The sequence below is a fragment of the Fukomys damarensis genome, unplaced genomic scaffold (genome assembly GCF_012274545.1).
Source record: "Fukomys damarensis isolate Sample0158 unplaced genomic scaffold, DMR_v1.0_HiC HiC_scaffold_16, whole genome shotgun sequence".
NCBI classification, from domain to species: Eukaryota; Metazoa; Chordata; class Mammalia; order Rodentia; family Bathyergidae; genus Fukomys; species Fukomys damarensis.
The window spans coordinates 60109382-60134698 of NW_022900928.1; the positions used below are offsets into that span (position 1 = coordinate 60109382).

General features: G+C 39.8%; 1 protein-coding gene across 6 annotated transcripts in view; it reads left to right on the top strand.

The window, feature by feature from the left end:
• The window catches only part of Dixdc1 (DIX domain containing 1), a 76704-nt gene that overhangs the window by 17323 nt on the left and 34064 nt on the right, over positions 1-25317 (top strand). For all 6 annotated transcript variants that reach the window (XM_010610686.3, XM_010610690.3, XM_010610688.3 and 3 more), the window contains 4 exons: positions 15635-15764; positions 20068-20193; positions 22612-22843; positions 23538-23645. In XM_010610686.3, coding sequence (XP_010608988.1) covers positions 15635-15764; positions 20068-20193; positions 22612-22843; positions 23538-23645 — 596 coding nt within the window. The remainder of the gene's footprint in view (positions 1-15634; positions 15765-20067; positions 20194-22611; positions 22844-23537; positions 23646-25317) is intronic.

The window sequence follows — 25317 nt, forward strand, 5'->3', positions numbered from 1 at the left end:
CCAATTGTAGAGTTCTATGGAGTATCTCGGACAAAGCTGATGGAGGCTAGGGGATTACTAAGGCTTCCTCACACATAGGACTTTGTTATCACTACTGCTCTCAGCTGTAGGAGGGATCAGGCCATCAGGCCAAAGTCCAGCTCAGCCTTTTGCCCAATTTACTTCTTCCCCTAATTGTCCTAATGACCCTTACCTGCTGTAGAATTCTGCATTACACTGGCATCCTCTAACTTCCCTAGAACAAGTCGGAGATGAAGCTCAGGACTGTCACTGATAAAGCACATACCAACCATCTGTCTTGCTTTTTAAAAATTTTTGTACTAGGGATCGAACCTGGGACTGTGCGCTTGCAAGGCAGGCAGCGGCACCACTGAGGTAAATCCCAGGTCCCTGTCTTGCCTTTTTTTTTTTCTTAATTTGATTGCAAATGCCAAGAACCATCTTGTACTAGCAAAGATACGCAGTAGAATTTTTTTTTTTTTTTAAGAAGTAGAATTTAATTGACTCATGGTACCCAAGGAAAGTGAAATAAAATAGCAAAGCACAGAACAGGGAGGGAGACAGTTGAATCTGAGGTACAGTGAAAGGCAACAACTAAAACATTGTCAGGATGGATCCCTCTGCACTTTGCCTCTTATATCCATTTCATTCAGTGGTAACTTCTTTCCTTCTCATATAGACAGATAACTTTTCATTCTTGAGTGGGCAGCCTGGCTGATGGCAAATCTAAGTTTATGTCTTACAACTTTAAATGCCTGTTCAAAACATTCTAGGGCTTAGCTGGGGTTGGCCAGGCAACTGGGCCAGACTAGGGCCAGACCCTGTTCCTGGGGCAAGGGACAGGGTAATGGGCTAGTGTGGGTCTGGTCATGAGGCCCCACTACTGTGTATACAGAGGGCCGTGTGCTTCTAGTGATCACTGTGAGCCAGGCAGCTACCCCAAGAGCTCTTAGTTACACAACCAACTCAGCCTAGCTGGCATCTGTCGTGGGCCTACTATGCCTCTCCAGCTGTTGTTGGAAACAGGCCAAGAGCCAGGGGCATGTTCAAGATAGTCTTAATATTCTAGATGTTTTATTTTATTGAAACTGTTGCATCTCATCTGGACTGAATAATAGACTTATAAAATGATAGTGTTAGAAGAAACAAATTGCAGTGAGGGTGTGTATGTGTGTGTGTGTATGTGTGCTTTGTTTTGAACTGATGCAGGGATCCCTTAAGTTATTTTAAGGGGGCCAGGGATTTAGCTCAATTGTTCTGCCATCTGCTTTGTGAGTGTGAGGAACCAAGTTCAATCCCCAGTGCCAAAAAAAAAAAGTTACTTTAAAAACTGCTGTAATAGGGGAGAGAGTGAAGGGAGGGCAGGGATATGGGGAAAAATGAAAACGAAGATCTCTTGTGTAAAGGTACAAGATCCCAATCATGAATATAAAAGTACTGTATACTTAAAAAGTACCAATAAACTTAATGAGGAAAAAAAAAAAAAAACAACGGCTGCACCTGCCTCACAAGCACAGGGTCCTGAGTTAGCCTCACAAAAACACGGGGCTGAGTTTTATCTCTGGTACAAAAAAAAAAAGTTACTCTAGATCCTGGGGTGTAAGTGGAGTGGGGAGTCTTTTATTTTAATTTTGGTATGGGCGATTGAACTTGGGACCTTCTGCTTGCAAGGCAGGAGGCAGAACCACTGAGCTAAATACCTGGTCCAAGAAGGTTGAGAGGAAGATTTAGAGGTAGAAAAAAAAAGAGTGTGAATGGTCTGAATACTCACCGTGGCTCTAGCCTGAGAATATATGCTTTTCCCTGTTCAAAATATCTGGCTTTTGCATAATTGTTTAAAAACGAGAAGGAGGAGGAAGAGAAGGAAGAAGAGGAGCGGGGAGGGGCAGGAGGAGGAGGAGGAGGGAAGAGGGAGGAGGGAGGAGGGAGGAGGGAGGAGGAGGAAAGGAGAATACTAGCCTAACCCCCAGAGAGTAACAGCCACTTGCACAAAGCATATGGTATCTCATCTGCTACAGAAGAAGCAGCTCTGATCTATTGTTAAAACCAAGCAGCAGAGCTTGCAACACAGGCCTCTTCTGAGATATAAACATCTTTGTGGGAGTAGAGGTGGTATAGCTGGTCCTCACAAGTGTCCTTGGAGTCAGTTTTTTTCAGAGCCTTCAGGCAGTATTTACAGCAAGAACTCCTGCCTTTATATCTTCAGACCACAGGAAGACAGACACAGTTTAGAAGTTGGCTCCCCATATTTAGATTTTATTTAGATTTAGTTTTTTGTTTTTTTTTGGTACTGGGGATTGAGCTCAGGACCTTGCGCTTGCTGCTGTTGAGCTAAATCCCCTGTCCGCTACTCCCTTTTCTTGATCTGTTTCTCCTTCCCTGAACCATTCACCTAAAATAATTTCATCCCCTTAAATTCTCATTCCCTACCCCACCTTTCTCTTCAGATAATATCCTTCATTACGTCCTTATACTGCTTCTGTTTTCTTCCTTCTTGGGGTTTTTCAGTTTGCTGCCATCTGACTTTAATCTCATCCTTCTTCAGTATCTATTCCCAAAAAGGTCACCAAAGCCTACTATTATTATTATTATTAATTAACTAACTAACTATTTATTTATTTATTTATTTTTGAACTCAGGACCTTGATCTTGCAAAGCAGGTGGCAACACCACCGAGCTAAATCCTGGCCCAAAGCCTGCTATTATTAAATTGAATGGCCTTTCCAGTTCTCAGTCTGATTTTCCTACAGTATTTGATTTTATCAACTACCCATCCTAAAATTCTCTCTTCCAGGGCCAGGCATTTAGCTCAGTGGGGCCATGCCTGCCTTGAAAGCGAGAGAGGTCCTGAGTTTTCCTTGGATCCTCACATAACACTGCATCCTGATAGCACCTCCTAAAATAAATTATTTAAAAAATAAAATAAATTTGTTGCTTATCTCATTTTGTGTGTGTCCTTTTTTTTTGGTACCGGGGATCAAACTTGGGCCCTTGCACTTGCAAGGTAGGCGGCGGGACCACTGAACTAAATCCCCAGCCCTTGTGTGTCCTTTTAATGTTGATAAATCCCAGCTTCTGTTCCTTCTCTTGTTTTTTTTTTTTTTTTGTTTTCTGTGTTACAGTGAAAATATATTCTTTGGAGTGAGATGTGTGCCTTCAAATGCAGCTTTGTTCACTTATCAGCACTATGATCTTGAGCAAGTTTTCCCATATAAAACTGGGGTTAATAATATTGATTTTAATGATTGCTATGATGATTAAAGGAGATAATGCAAATAAACTGCCTTCTGTGGTAGTTGACAAGATTGGCACTCAGTGCATGAGCGTTCTTTGTTTCCCCTTCAGTGCCTCACTTTCCTCTCCTTTCCTGCCAAATAATTTGTTATGGTTCACCTTAATATTTTGGATGGAGAGACCAGGATTTGGCATGAGCGTTGAGTTTAAATCCTTGCTCTGCCACTTACAAACTATGGCTGTGGTCATTTGTTGCTCTCAATCTTGGATTCCAAATCTGCAAATTCAGAATAATTGTTCCTCATGGAATCATATATGTATGAAAGGATGTGATCATGAGCTTAGCACAGTAGTTGGTATTGTAAGTGCTCAGTAGATGGTAGTTAGTATCTCACTTGCAAACTTGTGTGTAAATACTTTCAAACACATGTCTTTTACACAACCCCTATCTCTGTGCCTCTTATTTTTTTGTTTTATTTTGTTTTTGAGACAGGGTCTTGATATGCAGTTCATTTCAGGCAGGCCTTGAACTTACTGTTTAGCCCAGGCTGGCCTCAGACTTTTGGCAATCCTCCTGCCTCAGCCTCCCGAGTGCTGCAATTATAGGCATACACCATCATGCCCAGCTGATATTCCATCATGCCCAGCTACTTGATATTCTACAATTAAGTCAATCTCTTGCTTAAAACTGAACTCTTTGCTTTTCCCCAATATTTGCTGTCCACATACTTCTCAAAGCATCACCAGCCAGCCAGTCATTCAGGCATGACTTTTAGGACCTTCTCTTTTTGTCACTGCCTGTATCTTACTACACCTTTGATTTGTTTCAGGAATTTGTCCTTTTCTTACAGGCAATGCTTCAGTTGAGGTTCTCATCTTATTATTATCACCTTATTTGCTTATTGGTTTCTCCAAATCTTCACGCTCCCCTTTTATTATTATTATTATTTTTTTTTTTTCCGTACCAGGGATTGAGTTCAGGACCTTGCGTTTGCAAAGCAGGCATGGTGCCACTGAGCTAAATCCCTGGCCCTTTATCTCTTATTCTATTCTGTGTCCAGAGTGGCCTTTCTAAGATGCAAGCCTTAACAGTTTAAATCTTCTGTTTTAAGACTCTGAACTTTGCTGTTGAAGGCTTAATTCTAGGTGCTGGTTGGGGGGGATTGAACCCAGGGTCTGGTGCATGCCAGGAAAGCACTGCACCACTGAACTACATCTCTAGCTTTTTGTGTTTTTGTTGTTGGTGGTGGTTCTAGGGATTGAACTCGGGACCTTGTACTTTCAAGGTAGGTAGTGGAACCACTGATCTAAATCCTTGGCCCTTTTTATGTGTTTCTATCTTGTGATGAGGTCTCACAGAATTGCCTAGGCTAGCCTAGAACTTGGAATCCTCCTATCTCAACCTCTTGAGTAGCTAGGATTATAAGTATGTGCCATTGCCTACTGCAGCTGGCATAAGTGCCAGTAGGTCTTGGGCTGACCTGTACCTTCATCTTCATCCCCTGCCACTGGCAGCCCCATCCATACACTAATGCTGGAAGTGGCTGTCCCTCCAAGAAACCAGTGCATTCACCGCTCTTGTCCATCACCTCTCCCCTCATGTCTTCTCCTCCTAGCAGTTATCCTTAAAGGACCAGTAAAGGTCCCCTCTCCTCTTGACCTCTCTTGATCCTTCCTCTCATTCTGTTGCTCCTTCTCTGAATGGTGGCTGTATTCTGTCTTCCAGCATAACAATAATCAGTTCGTGTCATAGCTATTCATGTGTTTGTAAGCATTGGTCTGCAAATAGTAAGGAATCAAGATATGTTGGTTTGAATAAATGAATTCCTCGAATGACAGGATCTCGTGAGACAGAATCTGATAACATTTATTACAGGTAAATGTATCTACAAAGATGAAAAAGATGTGGTTTAACAGCAGAATATGTTAAAAATTTAGTTGACAATTTAGTGTGAGGCAGCCATGTGTGGTGATGACAAACAGAACAAAACAACAAAAACCTAAAAAGAAGAATGAAAAGATAGTATGAAATATGCTGAAAAAAGAAGCTGAGTATCTGGTTTTTGTTTTTGTTTTGAGTATCTGACTATATAATCAAAGTACTGTGTTTGTTTCTAGGTATCACAGTGTTAAAAGAGATTAGACCAGGAAGCATTAATTCTTGAAATAGCGTTGTTTTTAAGTTTTTTTTCTGATAAAATTACCAAAATAAACCACATGATCAAGAAGAAAAAAGAGACAAAGTGCAAATACACCAAATAAGAAATACAATGGAAAAGTAATCACTTAAATATGAAAAAAAAATACAAGAGACTTTACAGGACTCTGTGCAAAATCATTTAAAATTTTTGATGAAGTAGTGGGGGTGTGTGGCTATTTTCCCAGCATATGGGAGGCTGAGACAGGAGGATCACCATGAGTTTGAGGCCAGTCTAGGCTACAGAGTGAGTTCAAAGCTGGCCTTGAATTATAAAGTAAGATATTAAAAGAAAAAAACATGAGAAAATGAAAAAATGGAAATAAAGTGTTTGTAAATGGGGAGGGGAGGAGGGGGTGAAGGGAGGGCAGGAACAAGGGGAGAAAATGAGAACCAAGACCTGTCATGTAAAGGTACAAGTTCCCAATAATGACTATAACTGTACTGTATACCTAAAATGTACCAATGAGAAATATACTCAATAAGAGAAATAAAAAAATAAACTCAATAAACTCAATGAGAGAAAAAAAAAGTAAGATCTTGTCTCAAAAACAAAACAAAACTTTGACAAATGGATAATTTGTAGGAAAATGCTTTTGGCCCCAAATGGTAGTGATATAGTTTGTTGTTATTTTTTTTTTCAGCTTTAAAAATTTATTTATTTATTTATTTATTCAGTACTGGGGATCAAACTCAGGACCTTGCACAAGGTAGGCTAGGGTACCACTAATTTCTTTCTTTTTTTTTTTTTTTTTTGGTACCAGTGATCCAATTTGGGTCCTTGTGCTTGTGAGGCAGGCAGCAGAACCACTCAGCTAAATCCCCAGCCCTAGATTTTATTTTTAATTAGTACATATTTGCAGTACAATATGATTACATTCCTTGTGGAAAGTTGGTACATGTACGTAACATAACTGACAGTACATAACTCTTTTGGCAGGTAATTTAGCATTATCTAACAAATCACATACTTGCTTGTTACCTCAGCAGTGTTACCTCTCAGACTCTACTCTGAAGACCTCAGTGAATATAAAAATACATATGTACAAAGGTACTCATTGCAGGGCTGGGGATTTAGCTCAGTGGTTCTGCTGCCTGAAAGAGGTACTCATTGCAGTATTGTTTTTAATTACAAAACAATCTAAATAGCCATGTATGGTATACCCACATAACAGAATACTTGTGTGGCTGTAAAAACAAATAAGGCAGAGGGCTGGGGATTTAGATCAGTGGCACAGCACCTGATGTCAAGCTGTAGGCCCTGAGTTCGATCCTGGTACAAAAAAAAAAAAAAAAAAAAAAGGAAGACCTCTATAAGCAAATGTGGAGTGATTTCTAGGGAATGGTAAACAAACATTAAGTGAAGTGAAAAAGAATATTTTAAGCATATTAATAAAAACGAATATCAGTACAACAATATTTTTCACATTAGAAAGAGAAATAACAAAAGCATAAATCTTTTTCCATGGATGAACTGGAAACAAGTGAGCTTGATTACCTACAGGAGGAAGATGGGAATACGGTAGGAAAAACAATGGAAGAATACTTTTCTGAATTTTTTCTAGCTTTGACTTTTACAACCATGTTTGTGTCACCTACCCCAAGTATAAATAATTCAAATATACCAGAAAAGTGAGGAGAACCCAAAATGGACTACATACTGTAACAAATGAAACAACTGTGTCAGAAATGAATAACATAACCACACTGAAAGGGACAGAGAAATACTAAGAAAATTACTAAGTAACTTGACAATCAGTACTTTATTTATTTGTTTGTTTATATATTTATTTAGAGCAGGAAGAATTTATTGAGAGAAAGATAGCCTCTCTTCTGTCTAAAAGAGACAGAAGAGTGACTGGAAAGTGGGTTGCCCAGGTACTTGAATTATATGCTTAAAAGATTAAAGACAAAAGAACTGTATACACATACCGCATTCTGGTTACTTTGAACAAGGAATAGCTCAGCAAATCTGAAACTGTTTTATGTGCATTCTAGGATCAAGAAAATAAATATTTTTTTTTGAGGGGTACTGGGGATTGATCTCAGGTCCTTGCGCTTGCAAGGCAGTCAGCAGAACCACTGAGCTAAATCCCTAGCCTTAGAGAAATACTGATAGTGTCAAGTTCTTCACTGTTAGGCAAAAGAGGTAGAAATGAGAAAAACAAAGTATGAACCTTTTGGTACAGAGTTAGGAAGATCAATATAATTTATGATATAAATTATATACATATAAAAAGGAACAGGAGGATCCTAAATTCAAGCCCAGCCTGATCAATTTAGCAATTTAGTGAGGTGCTGTCTCAAAATAAAAAATAATAAGGGCTGGGGATTTAGCTTAGTGGTTTGGTGGCCTGCCTTGCAAGGGCAAGGACCTGAGTTCAATCCCCGGCACCAAAAAATATAAATAAATAAATAAATAAATAAATATAAAATAAAATAAAATAAAAGGGCTAGAGATTTAGCTCAGTGCCTAGGTCCTGGGCTCAATTTGTAGTACTATGGTGTGTGTGTGTGTGTGTGTGTGTGTGTGTGTGTGTGTGTGAATCCTGGAAATGTGGAGTTATTTAAAAGATGGTTTTTCCATCCCCGGTACAAAAACAAAACAAAACAAAACAGAGTTTTGGTGTTGCAAATGAAAAAGCTCTGTAGATTCATTGCAGAACAACATGAATACTCTACACTTAACACTATTAAACTGTATACTCCTGGTTAAGGTGCTAAATTTATGTTATATGTTATAATCACATTTAACAAAAAATGACTTAAATGTGTAATAAGGAAACAGGAACCAAGATGGATGTGTCCTAATCATCAAATCTAGAATAATCTAAGCAGTAATGTAATAATCAAGTAAATTTTAAATATCCATGCGCTCATACAAGATCCCAATAATGAATGTAACTGTACTGTATACCTAAAATGTACCAGTAAACTCAAGGAGAAGAAAAAAATCCATGAGCTCATACTGATAGAAGTAAATAAATGAAGAAAAAGAGAAAGCTCTTCAAAATAAAAGATAGATAATAGGAATTAGGGAGATAGACTTTTGCCAAAGGGAGGGGAACAAAGAGATGGAAGGAAGAGGGAAGGGAGAGAATGGGATTAAGAAAAGTATTAAGATGTGTTATGTACATTACCCGTTCTCCAAGAGGAATGTAATCATGATGTACTGAAAATGTATCACTACAAACAAAAAAATTTGTGTTCTGTGTTTTGAGACAGTGTCTCACTGTGTAGCCTCACTATGTACCTGGAACTCACTACGTAGCCCAGACTGGTCTCGAACTCAGAGATCTTCCTGCCTCGGCCTCCCGAGTACTGCGATTACAGGCATGTGCCACCACGCCCAGCAAAAGTAATTTTAAAATTACAAGATAACAAGAACTTTAAGCAAAATCGTTATTTTCTATATTGTCTTCGTACATATTTTCACAGAATGCAGTTTGTAATTTTTTAGTATATATTTGAAATTAGGCTTACATGTATTGAATCTGATATACAAATTGGAATTACAAAAAAGAGAGAGCTCTTCCTCAGTAAGAATTCCAATTAGTATATATAGAATTAGAAAATAATATATATATGGAATTAAATTTGGGAAACATAATTATAATTGCTCCAGGAAAGAAAAATCAATGGTATTAAACTTAAAATGGATAAGGAAAGTAATGATGAAAAAAGGATATCTGCGTAGCATCAAAGCATCTTGCCACATGACATTTTAATTAAAAAGGAGAAAATAGCAGCTTTACAGTAAAGAAAACTCAGCTGATGCTGCCTTAACCGAGCAGTGAAAACTAACCTCACCAAGAATGCAGTGTTTTGGCATTATGTGGCTTTTGAGATGATGTACTCAGAATGGAACAATATTCCATGAGAATTTAATCACAAGGAAACTTAAGATATACCCAAATTGAAGGATATGACAAAACACCATGTTTTCCCAAAAATAAGACCTAATAGCCTTGAAAACTAGAGATAAAAAATGCCAGCCTTCCCTGCCATTACAGAGTAGCCACTGAGCAAAAGAAAAGTGGGGAATAACCTGTGTGACACTGGCCATTACCATGGTAATGACCAGCCAGGGCTTATTCTTGTTAGGTCTTCTTTTGGGGGAAGCTTGGTAACTGGCTGATAAAACTTCAAAATATTGTCAATGTCATGAAAGAGAAAAACTGAGGAACTCTTCCACAATGGAGAACAGAAAGCTAAGACAGCTAAATGCAGTGTGAGATTTTTGGATGGGATCCTGCACCACAAAAAAGACATCAGTGGGATAGTTGGGGACATTTGAATAAGCCATAAAAAATGACAAATGGGGGCCAGGGATTTAGCTCAGTGGTTCCACTGCCTGCCTTGCAAGCACAAGGACCTGAGTTTGATCCCGGGTACCAAAAAAAAAAAAAAAAAAAAACAAAACAAAAAAACGTCTGAAGAAATCTTTTTTTTTTTTTTCAAAATTTTCAACTTTTTTGTACTAAAAGACCTATTTGCCATGAGACCTTCTCAAGATACTCTCTCTTCCTTTGAACACATTTTTTTTCTCATTGAGTTTATTGGTACATTTTAGGTATACAGTATAGTTACATTCATCATTGGGATCTTGTACCTTTATATGACAGGTCTTGTTCTCATTTTTTCCCCTTTGAACACATTTATCCTATCATTCTTTTCATTGTTGGAGGCAGTTCTGAAAGTTCTCTTCCATGAGTGTCTAATTGTGCTGCTGTAGCTGCCTCAATATCCTGAATCCATTCAAAATGTTTACCTTTCATGGTCATTTTGACCTTGGAAAAGTGTCAGAAGTTAGGTGATGCCAGATCTCACTTTCCGGCGGTATCCTAGTCATGTGCACGTTCCTCCTTGTGGTCTCTTTTCACGAATCCCTCCTTTCCTTGACATGAATTGAGTGGGTCTTTGTTCCTATGTCTTCTTGATATCTGAAATGCAAGTTCGTGTTCTCGAAAATCGAAGAATGAATTCTAGGAACAACGGAGGTTAAGCATAGGAAAAATTTATTGAGGGAAAGAAAGCTTTTGTCTAAGAGAGACAGAATGGGGGCTGGAAACTGGGCTGCCCTGGAGTAAACCTCTTGTATTTAACCTGATATAAATATTACCTAAGGTATACAGGCATTGAACATTACATTATATCTCATTAGAATGTACACATTTTATGTATCAATTAAAAACAAAAACAAAATATGAATAAAATCTCCAGTTAATGATATTATGTCAGTGTTGTTTCCTGTTTTGATCACTGTACTATGGTTAATAAGGTATAAACTTTCTGATTAGTTGGGTAATCGGCATAGGGAAACTCTTGATATTGTTACTTTTTGTGAGCCCGAAATTATTTCATAATGAAAAGTCAATAAATTAAAAAATAATAATTAGAGATTATCAATGACTCCTCAGTGTGAGTTAACAAAATGGTCTAGTGACCAGAGAAGGAAGGGAAGAAAAGGAGTTTCTTGAATGAGGAAGCTTCATACCTGTGAGCAGTAAATTTTTTTGTCCAAATCCAGTGAATGGACTCAGAGACATGAAGCACAGTGGAAGTGAGACTTGAATACCAGTCTGGGTGTCTGGTAGGGAGGCACACCTGGGCAGTTACAGCAAGCAATTTATTTCCTAGGACACAGGTCTCTCCCCTGGTTGATTCCTCAGTGGCTGAATATTACGGGGCGTATAGTCTCTTCCCAGACATTGTCTAAACTTTTTTCCTCCCTTCCCTACTCCTGCCTACATTTCTTAAGAAAGACTTTCTTAAAGTTTATCTCTCCTGTAAGGTCCCATTTGCTTAGCTTCTCTTAGATGCATGGATGTTGTCATGCCTGCAAGCTGTTAGGCAATCTTAACTGCTAGTAATTTTCCACTCAGAGTTATCTACTTATCTTGAAAATTGACCACTTTAAATTTCTATTTCTTTCAGTATCTTCTTCACACACACAGTTTTGTATTAGGTTCTAAGTGTCATGGTTTCAGAGAAATTTAGACCAGAGGAACGTAATACTTTGTAACCATTTCATGTAAAGAATTTTTCGGGGTTTTTTTATTGTTGTGAATTTTTGTTTTTTATTTGTTTTTGAGACAGGGTCTCACTATGTAGTTGAGACTGACCTGGAACTCACTATGTAGCCCAGACTGGTTTCGAACTCACAGTGATCCTCCTGCCTCAGCCTCCTGAGTGCTGGGATTACAGATGTGTGCCACCACGCCTGGCTCAGGTTCGTTTTTTTTTTGTTTTGTTGGTACTAGGTATTGAACTCGGGACCTTGTGCTTGCGAGGCATGTGGCAGAACCACTGAGCTAATTCCCCAGACCAAGAATGGTTCATTTTGACCCCTGTCTCTGCACTTACCTGGGAGCACTTGAGGAATATTGATTCACCTGGGCCTCACACCCTCAGGAAAAAAAAAATCTATTTATCTATAGCAGGGCCCAGAAAGTGCTAGTTTTTTTGTTTTTTAAGCTTCCCAAGTGATTCTGATCGGTAACCAGGTATGTGAACGTGTTGGTTAAGGGAACTGGAACGTTTAGCTAGGAAAGGAGTGAACTCAGTTCTGTAAGAATCACGCGGGGGCTTGGGAAGATAAAGCTGAATTTTATCCCTGGAGAGAATTTGGTGTAAGGGGTAAGGGCAAATTTTGAAAAGCTTTCTTTGTTACCTTGGTGTGCAATCAGTATGGAAATAGTGGACTGGGTCAGTGTTTCTCACACTTAACTGTGTAGGAGTCACTAGGGTATTGTGTTAAAATAGAGGTTCTGCTTTGGTAAGGTTAGGGAGGAGCCTGGGAGTCTGTGTTTCTACCAGGTCCCCCAGTGGTGCTCTAAGTACCACATTGTGAGTAGGAGATAGTCATGTAGTATAGAATACTGTAAAAGGCACTAAAACATTGAATGCAATGGAGGAGGTGGTTTACACTGAAGTACATGCTGATAATTTCAGTGAAGTCATTTAAAACTCAGATGCATTTATTTAGGTGTGGAAAGAATGCTGGTTTAGGAGGTAGACCTGAATCTTGTATTCATGGTTTATTATCTGAGTGACCGTGAGTAAGTATTTCATCTGATTTTTAGTCTTAATTTCCAGTCAACAATATGGATACAGTAACATCTTCCTGATAGATTAGCAGTAAAGAAAATGTGCTTAAAGGACACAGCATAGATTTTGTGACAGAATTTTTCAGAAAAGTAGTGACTGTTACCATTTATGCTGTGCACTCCGAAGACTTATCATGCATGAAAAGTACCATTAGGAATCTCTCCTCAGAGACAGATTACTTCTGTTCTATAGCTGGGGGAAGGCTATGGCTACTTAAGTAGAGATTATCTTGGCCTAGTGAAAAACACTTGTTATTGCCTGTCCCTTCGTGATTGATTAACTTTTGCATTATTTTAGGCCTTGGCTTGATGAAATGGGACAAATGATTCAATGACTCAAACAAATACTTTTTGAGCACCTGTTACCCTAAGTGTCAAATAATTGTAACTATTGTGACTCCCCGAACAAGGTGTTTTTCAGACCCTCTGAGTTCACTCACTATCTTCTTTGCCTCTTTTAGGAATCCCCTGAAGCTTGTCTTCAGGTTGGACTAATACTTTCTTCACATTTATACCCTATCCACCCCATCATATACTTGTCGCTACCAGTCTGTAAGCTTTTTTCCTTCCCCCTTTTTTTTCCTTCAAGCTTCTAAGCCATGGGGCTCTTTGTACAGTTACAGCAGTCAAATTTGTTGATCTGAATGTCTTGATACATGATGCTTTCAAGGAGTCCAAGGTAGGTGAGAGGGCTAGAGAAGGCTTTCTCCAAAAGATAATGCTTGACTTGAGACTTGCAAAGAGAAAGCAGGTAGAGGAGTAACTGCTTCAGAAAGTCACAAGAGCAAGGTATAACGGTACATACCTATAATCTCAGCACTCAGGAGGCTGAGACAGAAGGATTCCCATGAGTTTGGGGACAGCCTGGGCTACATAGTGAGTTCAAGCCAGTGTGGACTAGTGAGACCTTTTCTCAGAAAACCCAGAACAAACAAAATAGTGGCAAGAATGACGGAATAAATGTATAAATGTGGTGTGTTCAAAACCGGGGTGAGTATGGGGGGGAGGTAATGGCACTGTGTCTTTTACTATAATAAATATTTTAAATTTAAGCTTTCACAGTATTTTTCAGTCACCTCTGATTAGTTAATTATTTTTTGTGTGTGATTGAACTCAGTGGGATTGAACTCAGTGTCTTCATGCTGAGCAACATCCCCAGCCTTTTTTATTTTTTATTTTGAGACACGATCTCACTAAATTGCTAAGTTGACAAGGCAAGGCTTCAACTTGCAGTCTTCTTGCTTCAGCCTCCACGATTGCTGGGATTACTGGCAAAGCTGTTACTGTTAGTTCCCTTGTTTGGTCTTAACTCCCTTCCCCCCCACCCCCAAAGGAGTGGTTCACTCCAGAGGTACCCTTTGTCTGGTCTGCTTTGGGCAGTGCTTTCGCTGCAAGGCGGGCACAGACCTTGGAGCCTTACACCACTCAGCTGGGCCTTGGCGATTTGCGTCTGGCCTGTGTTAGGCAGAAGGTGCATCCATTTCTGTTCTAGCAGTGAGTTGGACAGCAGGGGGCCCTTGATAAATTCTTGGACAACATTTACTGGGTTTTAACACCACATCTGCTATGTTCCAGTTATGGGGACATCAGAGATGTTGCGCACCTCTCCAAACAATGGAGATAATACTAACTCTGTAATGCCTTTTTTGAGAAACGAATTGAATGACAATGGTGATGACAGTAATATTGACATCTGTTGTGTTTCAGGTCACTTGTATGGCAGATATATTAATTTACTTGTTGAGCGTGCACAAAACAGTAAAAATAGCATTTAGTTCATGGTAGGCACTCAGTAACATTAGGCCCTCCCTACTCCCTCCCGATTATTGCATTTCCTACATTTTTTCAGTAGCTGATAGATTACTGCCTTAGCACACACACAAAAACTTCATTTATTTCCATAAATTGACGGAATGAAACTAATTTAAAAAAACCCTAATGAAGATTTAAGCTCAGGAAGCAGCCAGTGGGTAATTTCCAACATCATTTCATTAAGAAGTACTTAGAATTTAAAAATAAACTTTACTTTAACCAAATTATAATTTAATACAATGTGTTCTTTTTTTAGTACAGGGGATTGAACTTGGGACCTTGTGTTTGTGAGGCAGGCGGCAGCACCACTGAGCTAAATCCCCAGCCCAATGAGCTCTTGAATTTAATTTTTAGGTTCAGGATCTCGGGCTGCTGTAGAAACCACACACGGCTGTTGTGTGGGTTAGGACATTATTCATGTACTACTTAGAAATTAGTGCCCATCTTCTGTCAGAAGATTCAGAGTAAACATCTGAGTACAAGTTCTGTCCAGGGGACAACAAGGAAGATGTACGATTGTTCCAGGGTTGGGATGAGTTACATCTCTACCTAGTTGCCTGACTGTTTTCTGATAATACAGGACCCTAACTCTGGCTGAAGTAACTAAAGGTGCCACTCAATCTTCAGTAGCACTATTCACCGTACCTTTTCTTTTTCCTTGTGTTCATTTTAGTAACCAGATCCTCTTTGACAACATAAAGCAGGGATTAAAACTAACTCTGTAGGATTATGGGTTTAGGAGAGTAAATCTTGGGTTGACTGTGAGATGATTTCACATAAATCTCATTTTGAAGAAAACAGCTATGGGAGAGGCAGCTCTGAGTTTGGATTATTTATCTCTGACCCTGCAAGAGAATTGTATGAGTATCTCAGTCTATTGTACATACAGTGGATGAGGGATTGTCACTGAAAAGCTTGGTGAGTTGCTGGCAACAGGATTGCACCTGAAAACTGGCTGTGATCCTGGGGTTACTTCTCATCCCTGTCAACAGAGCCAAACTTGAGAAAAGCAGGTCACGGTCACTGAAACACTCACCTCTTTATCTATGTCTCCATTGCCACCCAAGTCAGAGGTTATATTATCCCTGGAGATTAGTATAGAACTAGAGAATTTTAGGGCATCCTCTGGGTCTGACCCTGAAACCACTTTTCTTCTTCTTTCTTTAAAACCTCTTTCTTTTCCTTCACCATACTCCAATCTCTTGTGCTGCCTTAGAGATATTAGGATAGGGAATAAAACTAACACGCCACCCTTTCCTTATTTCCACTTTTTATTTTCCAGCAACAGCTGCAGGCCTATGTGGCCTGGGTGAATGCACAGCTGAAGAAGAGGCCATCAGTGAAGCCCGTACAGGACCTGCGACAGGATCTCCGGGATGGGGTGATCCTGGCATACCTCATTGAGATTGTTGGTCAGTTGGTTCTGGACTCTGATGCTACAGTATACCAGAATAGGACCACCTTTATTCTCTGTATGCCCTTCAGAGCCAGTTCTTTCCTTTTTGACTATATAGCAAAGGAAATAGAGATTTAAAATACTTTCTCAAGGTGGACATGGTGGCATATATATACCTGTAATCCCATAACCCTGGGAGGCTAAGGCAGGAGGATTGCAAGTTCAAGCCTAGCCTGAGCAATTTAACAACTTAATGAGATCCTATCTCAAGAAATAAAAAGGGAGCTGGGGTATAGCCTAGTGTGAAGGCCCTGGGTTCAATCTTCAGTACTACAAAATAAAACAAAAACAAAATTTGTTCAAGGTTAATCTTTTTATTTATTTAAACACTGAGTGGCAGGTAATGTATTATGTTTAAGAATATAATAAGCACAATCTATATTCTCAAGAGTCCCAATCTAAGTGGAAAGACTGAAAAGTAAAGTTAATTCCATTGACATACTTAGTACCCTAATACGATGGATGCAGAGAGGAGAATGTAGAAGGGACACACTGCCCAGTGTTAGGGCTTCAGGAATGGCTGACTAGAAGCACTGATGTCTAGACTGAAGCCTGCCAGAAGAAATTATGTCTATGTAGAGTCCCATTAGGAGAACTGAGGTCTAAACCAAGACCAGAAAAGGAAGTAGTATACAATCAAAAAAGATCCCTCTATGTTTGTTACCAGCAAAAAGACCCCTCTATGATGCTATTTGTTTCATAAAAGAATTTTTCACATTGAAGCCTTGGTGTGATTCTTACTACATGGTATCATAATTTATTTCCATAGTGTTATGGCTTGTGTCTAGATATTCCCCCAAGGCCTCATGCAGTATTAGGACTTTTTCAAAGGTGGCTGAATCTAGAGTGTGTGACACTGGGATTAAGGGTGTGTGATTACTAAACCAGTGTACTGATTGGTTTGGCACCACCCTAATCCCAGCAGTCTGGATAAGATAAAAGGGGCAGAAAGACCCTCTTAAAGTCCCTTGCTGCTTTTGCTACCTTGTGGGAGCCACAAAATGTAGTTCTCTGAGACATCCCTCTGCCATGTGCCATTCTGCCTTGGAGCCATCCAACTATGGACCGAAACCTCTATGAAAAGTTAAACCTTTCCCCTTTAGCTTTGGGTGTTGCGTATTTTTGTCTCGGCAATGAGAGAGAAGTAACTAAGACACATAGCATTTATCCATAGTCCTGTAATTATTTTTCTCAATGAAGTAGTCACAATCATTTGAATCATTTGTTTACTTACCTATCTCTTCTATATAGGCTGAGTTCTTTTTTTTTTTTTTTTGGCACTGAAATCGAACTCAGGACTTGGCACTTGTGAGGCAGGAGGTGGAACCACTGAGCTAAATCCCCAGCCATAGGCTGAGTTCTTTAAGAGCATATACAATATAATTTTTTTGTTTCCACCACCCCTAACCAGGTGCACATTACCGGTACTGAAACATTTATTAGTCAGCTGATTTTGCTTTAGACTCTGAGGGATGTGGGGCTTGCAGATAGTAAGGTGGCAGCAAGCTTTGTAACAGGCAGCCTGTCCATGTAGGATATCCTATCCTATCCTTGTAGGGACAGCTGTTGAGTTCATCAGAGCATTCATTTATAGTGACTATGACAATGCCAATAGTAATGCCAGGATTGAATGCTTTCTATTTTGTTTAATTTCATTTAATCATGCATCCTTGGCCAACAATTACTATTGTCCCCACCTTTAGGAAACAAGCTTAAGAGAGGATTCATACAAATAAATATACTTATTGAGTACATAGTAGTATACATTGTCAAACAAAGAAGTTAAGCACAATATTTTATTTATGATGTGCATATGCGTACAGGTTGGGTAAAATGCTCGTAGCTAGAAATGTGTCAGATTTTGGAATATTTGAATAGAGCATTACTAATCTGAAAATCTGAAATCTTCAGAGTAATAATGCTTAATTTAAACTACTATTTTACTCATGTTATGAAGTCTAGAGAGATTAGGCAACTTTATAAGGTTATATAACTGTAAGTGCTAAAGTATAGGTGCAGGGCTGGGGATTTAGCTCAGTGGTGCCACTGCCTGCCTCACAAGCACAAGGTCCTGAGTTCAATCCCTAGTACAAAAAAAAAAAAAAAAAAGTGGAGGTACAAACCTAGACCTGCTTTAATTCCAAAGTCCATCTTAAACACTTAATTTTTCATCTATTTAAATAAGTCATACATGGAACCTTTTTTTTTATTTTTCTGGTAAGAAATTCTAAAGGATAGGACCTCTCTCTCTCTCTCTCTCCCTCCCCCCCCTCCCTGCTGTGTTTTTTCTTTCTTACTTTTTTTGGTACCAATCTTGGGACCTTGCTCTTGTGAGGCAGGCAGCAGCACCAAGGTGCTAAATCCCTGGCCCACTCCTCTGTTCTTTCTCAAATTAACTCCCCGGCCCTTAGAAGCCATCCTTTCTTTTTGTCTTTTTTGCAGTGCTGAGGATTGAACCTGGGATCTGGTGCATTCTAGACACATGCTGTACCACTGAGTTACATACCCAGCCCTTAAACACTACTTTATTTTATTTGTTTATTATTTTGTTTTTGGTACTGGGGATCAAACTTGGGACCTTGTGCTTGCGAGGCAGGCGGCAGAACCACTGAGCTAAATCCCCGGTCCAAACACTACTTTAAATTATAACTTTGCTATATAAAAATAACAGCAAAGTCTGTATCCAGATTTGCCTGGTCAGCCATTCACTTTTCCTTTGAGTTCTAGACATGAATATCTAATTTCCTAGTCAAAATCTCCACTTGGGTCTCTAACATGCAGCTCTAATTTCATATGTTCTCATTAGAATTTTGGATTTCCTTCCCCACACCCATGCCTTTGTCTTCCAGGTTTCTTCATCTGAGAAACACAACAAACTATCATCTACCCAGTTGTAAAGCAAGACACTTAGGAGTCATCCCCCGCCTCCTATACTGGGGAGTGAATCCAGGGCCTCACAAATGCTAGACAAGTAGTTTCTACTAAGCTACCTCCCTAATCCTTCAATGCTGTTCTTAATTATTTTCTTTTCCTTGTGTATCCTGTCTAATCCTTTGCATATAGTGTGTGGTTTATATTGAGAATATAATCAGTGTTTGACTTCTCACCATCATTCTCTTCTACTTTAACCCAAATCATCATTACCTCTTGCCTGGACTATTTTCATTATGCTCTGACTAATCTCTCTCTTTCATCCCTCACATAATCTGTATCCACACAGAGTCAATTTTGAGAAAAACAAAAAACAAAAAACAAAAAACTAGAGAATGCTAATCCTTTGCCTGAAACTCTGTTAGCTTCTCATTCCACTTAGCATAGAATTCAAGTACTTTATTGTGGTCCACAAAGCCGGATGTGACTTTGCCTACCTGGCTCCTTGCTCACTGCACTGCAGCTGCACTGGTCTTGTTGCTTTTCCTAATATACACTGAGCTCATTCCCAACTTTGGGTTTGTATTGTGGTTGCCCAGACTGGAATCGTAACTTTTCTTATTTTATTTAATCCCTGCACAAATATATTATCAGTGAGGCCATGGTTACTCCTCTTTATTTTGCCATTACCTGAAATTACACTAAACATTAACTTATTGGCTTGGTTGTTATCTGCTGTCCCTACAGAGAGGGAAGGTACTTTGTTTACCTGGTTCACTAGACTCTGGTGCACATAACAGCACCTTGCACACAACAGGATGTTTGCTGAATGGATAAATGTAACACAGTCACTTTACAGGATCCCAAGTTCATAGACTTGATAATTAAAAGACCCTCCAAAAGGCTTTTCATGTTCCTCTTCCCCATCCAAATTACAAATACTAGGCTGGGGATTTAGCTCACTGGTTCTGCTGTCTGCCTTGAAAGCACAAGGTCCTGAGTTCAATCCCGGTACCAAAACAAGACAAATTACAAACACCAGGATTTATCTCACTTGTATATTTATGTTTGTTTGTTTTTTGTTTTTTGGTACCAGGGACTGAACTCGGGTCCTTGCGCTTGCAAGGCAGGCCACCGAACTGCTGAGCTAAATCCCCGGCCCACACTTGTATATTTATGTTTGTTTGTTTTTTGTTTTTTGGTACCAGGGACTGAACTCGGGTCCTTGCGCTTGCAAGGCAGGCCACCGAACTGCTGAGCTAAATCCCCGGCCCACACTTGTATATTTATGGATAATTTTAGTTTTCATATCACAACTCCCTTTCTGTGTGTTTGGCTGCTGTGAAATGTTGAAAATATTCCTCGCTATATTTCCTTTTTCTTAACAGCAGGAGAAAAGCTGAGTGGGGTACAACTGAGTCCTAGTAACCAACAAGAGATGAAGAATAATGTAGAGAAAGTGCTACAGTTTGTGGCCTCCAAAAAGATTCGTATGCACCAGACTTCAGCTAAAGGTCAGTGTGGTGCCTCATCACCTCCTTGGTGGATGAGTCATTGAGCCTTACTGCGGTTTACCAGTCTTGAAAGTGCTGTTGGTTATGTAGCCAAGGGTTCTGAGAAGACTGGAGTAGGATCAGGCCTGACCTTGTATTGTTTTTTCCCAAAATTTTCCTTTTCTGATGGAGTGATTATCAAAATCTGAGTGCTTTAGAAGCCTAGATGGAGATAGATGTTCTCTATTCATTTTAATTGAATATAGATGTACTTGAGTGTGAGAGGGAAATTAATGATAAGAGAATAAATGACAAAGTTGGGATATTAATTTTAGAATATCTCGTTTATAAAAAATGAAGATAGAAAAAAACAGAGTAGCTTCCAATGTAGAAAGTTAAAAAAAACATGAAGATAGATTATATTTTTTCAAGTTCCTTGGGTTTCATGACCAAGTATTATTTCAAATTGTCATAACCTGTGCTTTTCCCATCCAGTTTTCTAGAAGAAAAGAAATTTTTTTGAGTAGGAAGAATTTATTGAGAGAAAGATAGCTTCTGTCTAAGAGAGACAGGAGGGGGACTGGAAAGTGGGTTTCCCCTAGAAGGAAAGTTTTTATAACACTTTTTTTTGGATATCGAAATAGTCCAGGCAGAATGAAAGGGGCTCCATAACTCGTTCATATCCTGTCTTTGTGGTGGATTTTCCAGGTTGCAAGGCAGGAGAACTGTAGGTGTCCTGAGAAAGCATAGGCTCCCTGGTCCTCTGGCTGCTTCTCTAGGATTGCCTAGATTTGTATCTGTTTTAGCTTCCAATTCTGGGTCTCATTGCCTATGGTTGTGATGAAAATGAGAGCAGAAAGAGCCCTCCTTTCGTGTGGGTTTATTGGTGTTCCTTGAGTTGGGATCATTCGGGCAGGCACATACTGATCAGTGATAGCATCTGATAGAAGGTATCAAATAACCTCTTTCCAAGCTTTACATATTTGAGAGATTTTGAAGCTAAACAAATAGAATTTTACCTATCTCCTTTCCTTTACTTTTACCAGACCTGTATCACTTTGTTTTTTGTTTTCATTTTCTTTCTTTTTTTTTTTTTTTTTAATCTGCTTTCTTCTTTTTTTCTAGGGCAAAATTTAGAATGCTAGATATCTTTGCCTGTTTTTTTTTTTTTTTTTTTTGTACTGGGGATCAAACTCGGGACCATGCACTTGTGAGGCAGGCAGCAGAACCACTGAGCTAAATCTCCAGCCCCTTAGAATACCAGATATCTCTATTCTGGTCCCCATGTAGAGTGGGCTTCAGGATCCAGCCCAGTAAAGTCAGCTATTTTGAGGGAACAGTGCCATTCAGGGCATCATTTTATTTTACCTGGAGAAATGAAAGTTTTCTAATTAGCCCTACTACATTGATTTTTGTCTTTCTTTTTTGCTTTCCACACTGCAGCCAGAATGATCTAAGAGTACATATACTTGCACTACTCCTGCACCTGAAGGCCTGTAAGGTGGAATCCAGAATCATTCCTATAACTCCCTCATCTCATATGACCCACCTTTGATTCCTACCCTGACAGCCTCATCTTTCCCTTCTCCCCCTGCATCTGGTGCTCTGGCTATGATGATTTTTAGTTCCTCCACCACAAGGTTTGACCACAGATATATAGTAAGGCTTACATAGGTAACTTAAAATTTTCTAATAGTCACATTACAAAAAAGAAACAGGTGAAATTAATTTTAATAATATTCTGTTTAACCCAGTATATTCAAAATATTTCAGCATGCTATCAATATAAAGTAATTGAATATTCTGCATTCTATGCTAAGTCTAATGAGATATTTTGCTTTTTTTTTTTTTTGGTGGTACCTGGGTTCGAACACAGGTCATTGTGCTTGCAAGTCAGGCAGTGGAACCACTGAGCTAAATCCCTGGCCCTATTTTGCATTTCTCATTGTGTTGAAGTAAATTACACCTACAGCACATTTCAGTGTAGAGCAGTGTCATTTTAAGTGCTCCATAGCCAGATGTAGCTCATGGCTCTCATATGGGACAGTGTAGCTCTAATATGTCATGCTCTTTTACCTCTAGACCTTCAGACCTCCTGTTCATTTTTCCTTTCTCTCTTCTTAAATAATGAACCACTATTCATCAATCAAGTCTCATCTGAAAAGTCACTTCCTATAGGAATATCCCTGATTGCTACAAGATAACTCTGTTCTAAGCTCCCAGAGACTCTTGTAGTTCTCTTGTCTAAACATAGTGTTGTACTTTATTATTATACATGCCGTTAAAAAATATCTTTTGTCTCTCTTGTTGAACATACCCCTCTGTGAGGACAGAAACCTTGACTGCCTTGCTTGCCTCTATCACTAGCAATACATATTAAATGCATGTCCTCAGCCTCTGCTTTTCTCTCAGGATCTCTTGTTCTCTTCTCTCTTTCAGATATTGTGGAAGGAAACCTAAAATCTATCATGAGGCTGGTCCTTGCCTTGGCAGCTCATTTCAAACCCGGTTCTAGCAGGACAGTGAGCCAAGGACAGGACTCCAGATCCCCGCTGCAGAGTCACCAACCACACTGTGCCACTGCAGTGGCTCAGGGAGCAGCTGCTGCTCTGGCTGATGTGTGCCATGACATGTCACGGTCAGGACGGGATATCTTCCGATACAGACAGAGGTAAGGGCAGAAATCTGGGGGTAGGAACTGATCTCTCTCTCCCTCTTTGGTATTTTCTGAGACCATACAGTAGATAGAAGCTCCACCCAAACAGCCCCATGTTGCAGGAAAGAGCATGGAATGGAGGTTGGGGAGGGCTTATTTTTCGGTTAGCAAAATGTGAAGGAACCATAAGTGGAAGTGCCCCTGTGTGTGTGTGTGTGTGTGTGTGTGTGTGTGTGTGTGTGTATTTGAAACTTTGGGGCGGGGTCTCAGTATATAATTCTCTTGAATTCACTAGTCCAGGCTGACCTGAAACTTTCGGTGATTCTCTTGCCTCAGCCTCTGGAGCGCTGGAATTGCAGGCATGCTCCACCATGCCTGGCCCACATTTTAAATGCATACCTTTGGCACAGTGTGCTTGCTTCTGGGGGGTGCCCAGCCCTGAAATCCAGAAGGCCAAGCTGTCCTGGAGAGTCATGGCAAGCGAGAAGTGTTGTGGGGCTGTGTTTCTGCTGAAGGGCATTGTGACCCCAAGGTATTACAGGGATGAACAAAATGGCTTGTTTTTGTGTCTTCTTTCTGTACTGGATTTCAGGTGTCTTTGAGGCAGGTTTTGCCTTTCTTCTTACCTATAGTGTTCATAGAACAGTAGTATATCAGTACTAGTACAGTTCTGTGAACTGCTGAACTGACACTCTCTACTTGGCTGTAGAAACAGCAGCATGGATGAAGAGATTGAGAATCCATACTGGAGTGTGCGGGCACTGGTGCAGCAGTATGAAGGGCAGCAACGATCCCCATGTGAGTCCAGCTGCTCCAGGTAATTATGGCCTCAGATTCTTTACCACTAGAATCCTGGCTGAAAGCTGAGCTTCCTGGGGGAATCTTGGGGTTCAACTTCAAATAGCAACACAAGAAATAAGGAACCTAACCTCATTTTCTTTCATCATTTTATGTTTGGCTATAAAGCACTGTCTGTGGTTTTGTGTTAACAGGAGAATAGGGTAAGGTGTTGGTGAATTTTGCACATGTGAAAACTGCAGAGCCACAGTGTGACCACATGGTGGGGGCATGACTTGGACCTGTCAGAACCCAGCCCCAACAGTTGCCAGTGTTGATGAGGGCCAGTTCCTTTGCACTTAGAGCCTGAGTGGAACTGTTTTAAGTTATGGAGCGAGAAAGCTGTATGAAGCTCATATCAGGAGAGAAAATTGAGCAGAGTTGTTGGGCTGGGAATTATGGCAGCTACTATGCATTGGAGTGGGCAAATGGTGTTCGTGACCTTAGCAAAGGCTGTTTCCCTTACAGCCAAGTGCAGAGACCAGAACAGGACAATGTGTGCTAAGAAAAGCCTGACCAATGCCAAGTTAAAATAGCAGAAAAGATTATTTTTCCTGGTTTATGTAAATCATGCTCCTATAAACACATCCCACTAACTTGATTTTGTTTAATTTATGCTCTGATGACCTTTTATTTCCTATTCCAATCCAGAGTAGTCTGTTCTGTTTAAGCCTAATTACCCCTCATAATTATTTTATATGTCTTTGTTTTCTTCCTCCTTTTAAAAAATTACTTAATTTGCAGTGCTGGGGATTGAACCCAGGGCCTCATGCGTGCTAGGCAAGCACTCTACTACTCTACTTCCCTAGCCCATCTTCCTCCTATTTCTTTTCCTCATAAAATTCCATCTTACTTTGATGGACCATTTCTTGCTTTATTGAGATCATGTGGCATTCTTTCCAGCATTCCAGCTGGTAACCTTTGGCAACTTTAAAATTTTACATTTAATAGTTGTGTCTTTTTATCTCTGTAAAATGCATATAACATAAAATCAACCATTAAACATTTTAAAGTGTACAATTCAGTGTCATTGAATACCTTCAAAATGATGTGCAACCATTACTTATGTCCAGTGAGATGACATCTTCATCCCAAAAGGAAACCTATACCCATTAAACAGTAGGTGTGCTTTCAATGAGAATTTAAACTATTGCTTCTTTTCTTGCTGTTTGAGCTATCACTAGGTAGAATCAAAAGGTTTCCTTGTATAATGAGATCTCTTGCTTCCTATATGTCTACAGGCCTTGCACTTTCCTGAGCCTAACAGTGCCCGGCCTGAGTTAACAGAGAGGGAGAGAAAAGGGTCTAGGTCTCCACCTGAGAATACCTGCTGGCTTCCTTTTTCTGGGTAGGAAGCCTCAGGTATGGGCTGGAACTGTGAGAGTGAAGGAGGGACCCACTGGAGATCAGGGGGCCATGACTAAAGGTCACCGTTTTCTAGAAGAGACAGAGAATAGTTTGCATTTTCCCCCTTTCTGCCTTACAGTCCTTCTCTGCTTTGGTAGTTTTCTTAAAATACCAGCCCCTCCTTCAGCTTTTTTGGGATGTTCAGTCAGCACTCTGCTTTTTTTCAGTGAGCGCGAGGGAAGGGGAGGAGAGGGATTCTCTCAGCTACCTAGGGGACCCGGCAAGCTCGGTCAACCCCCCCACCC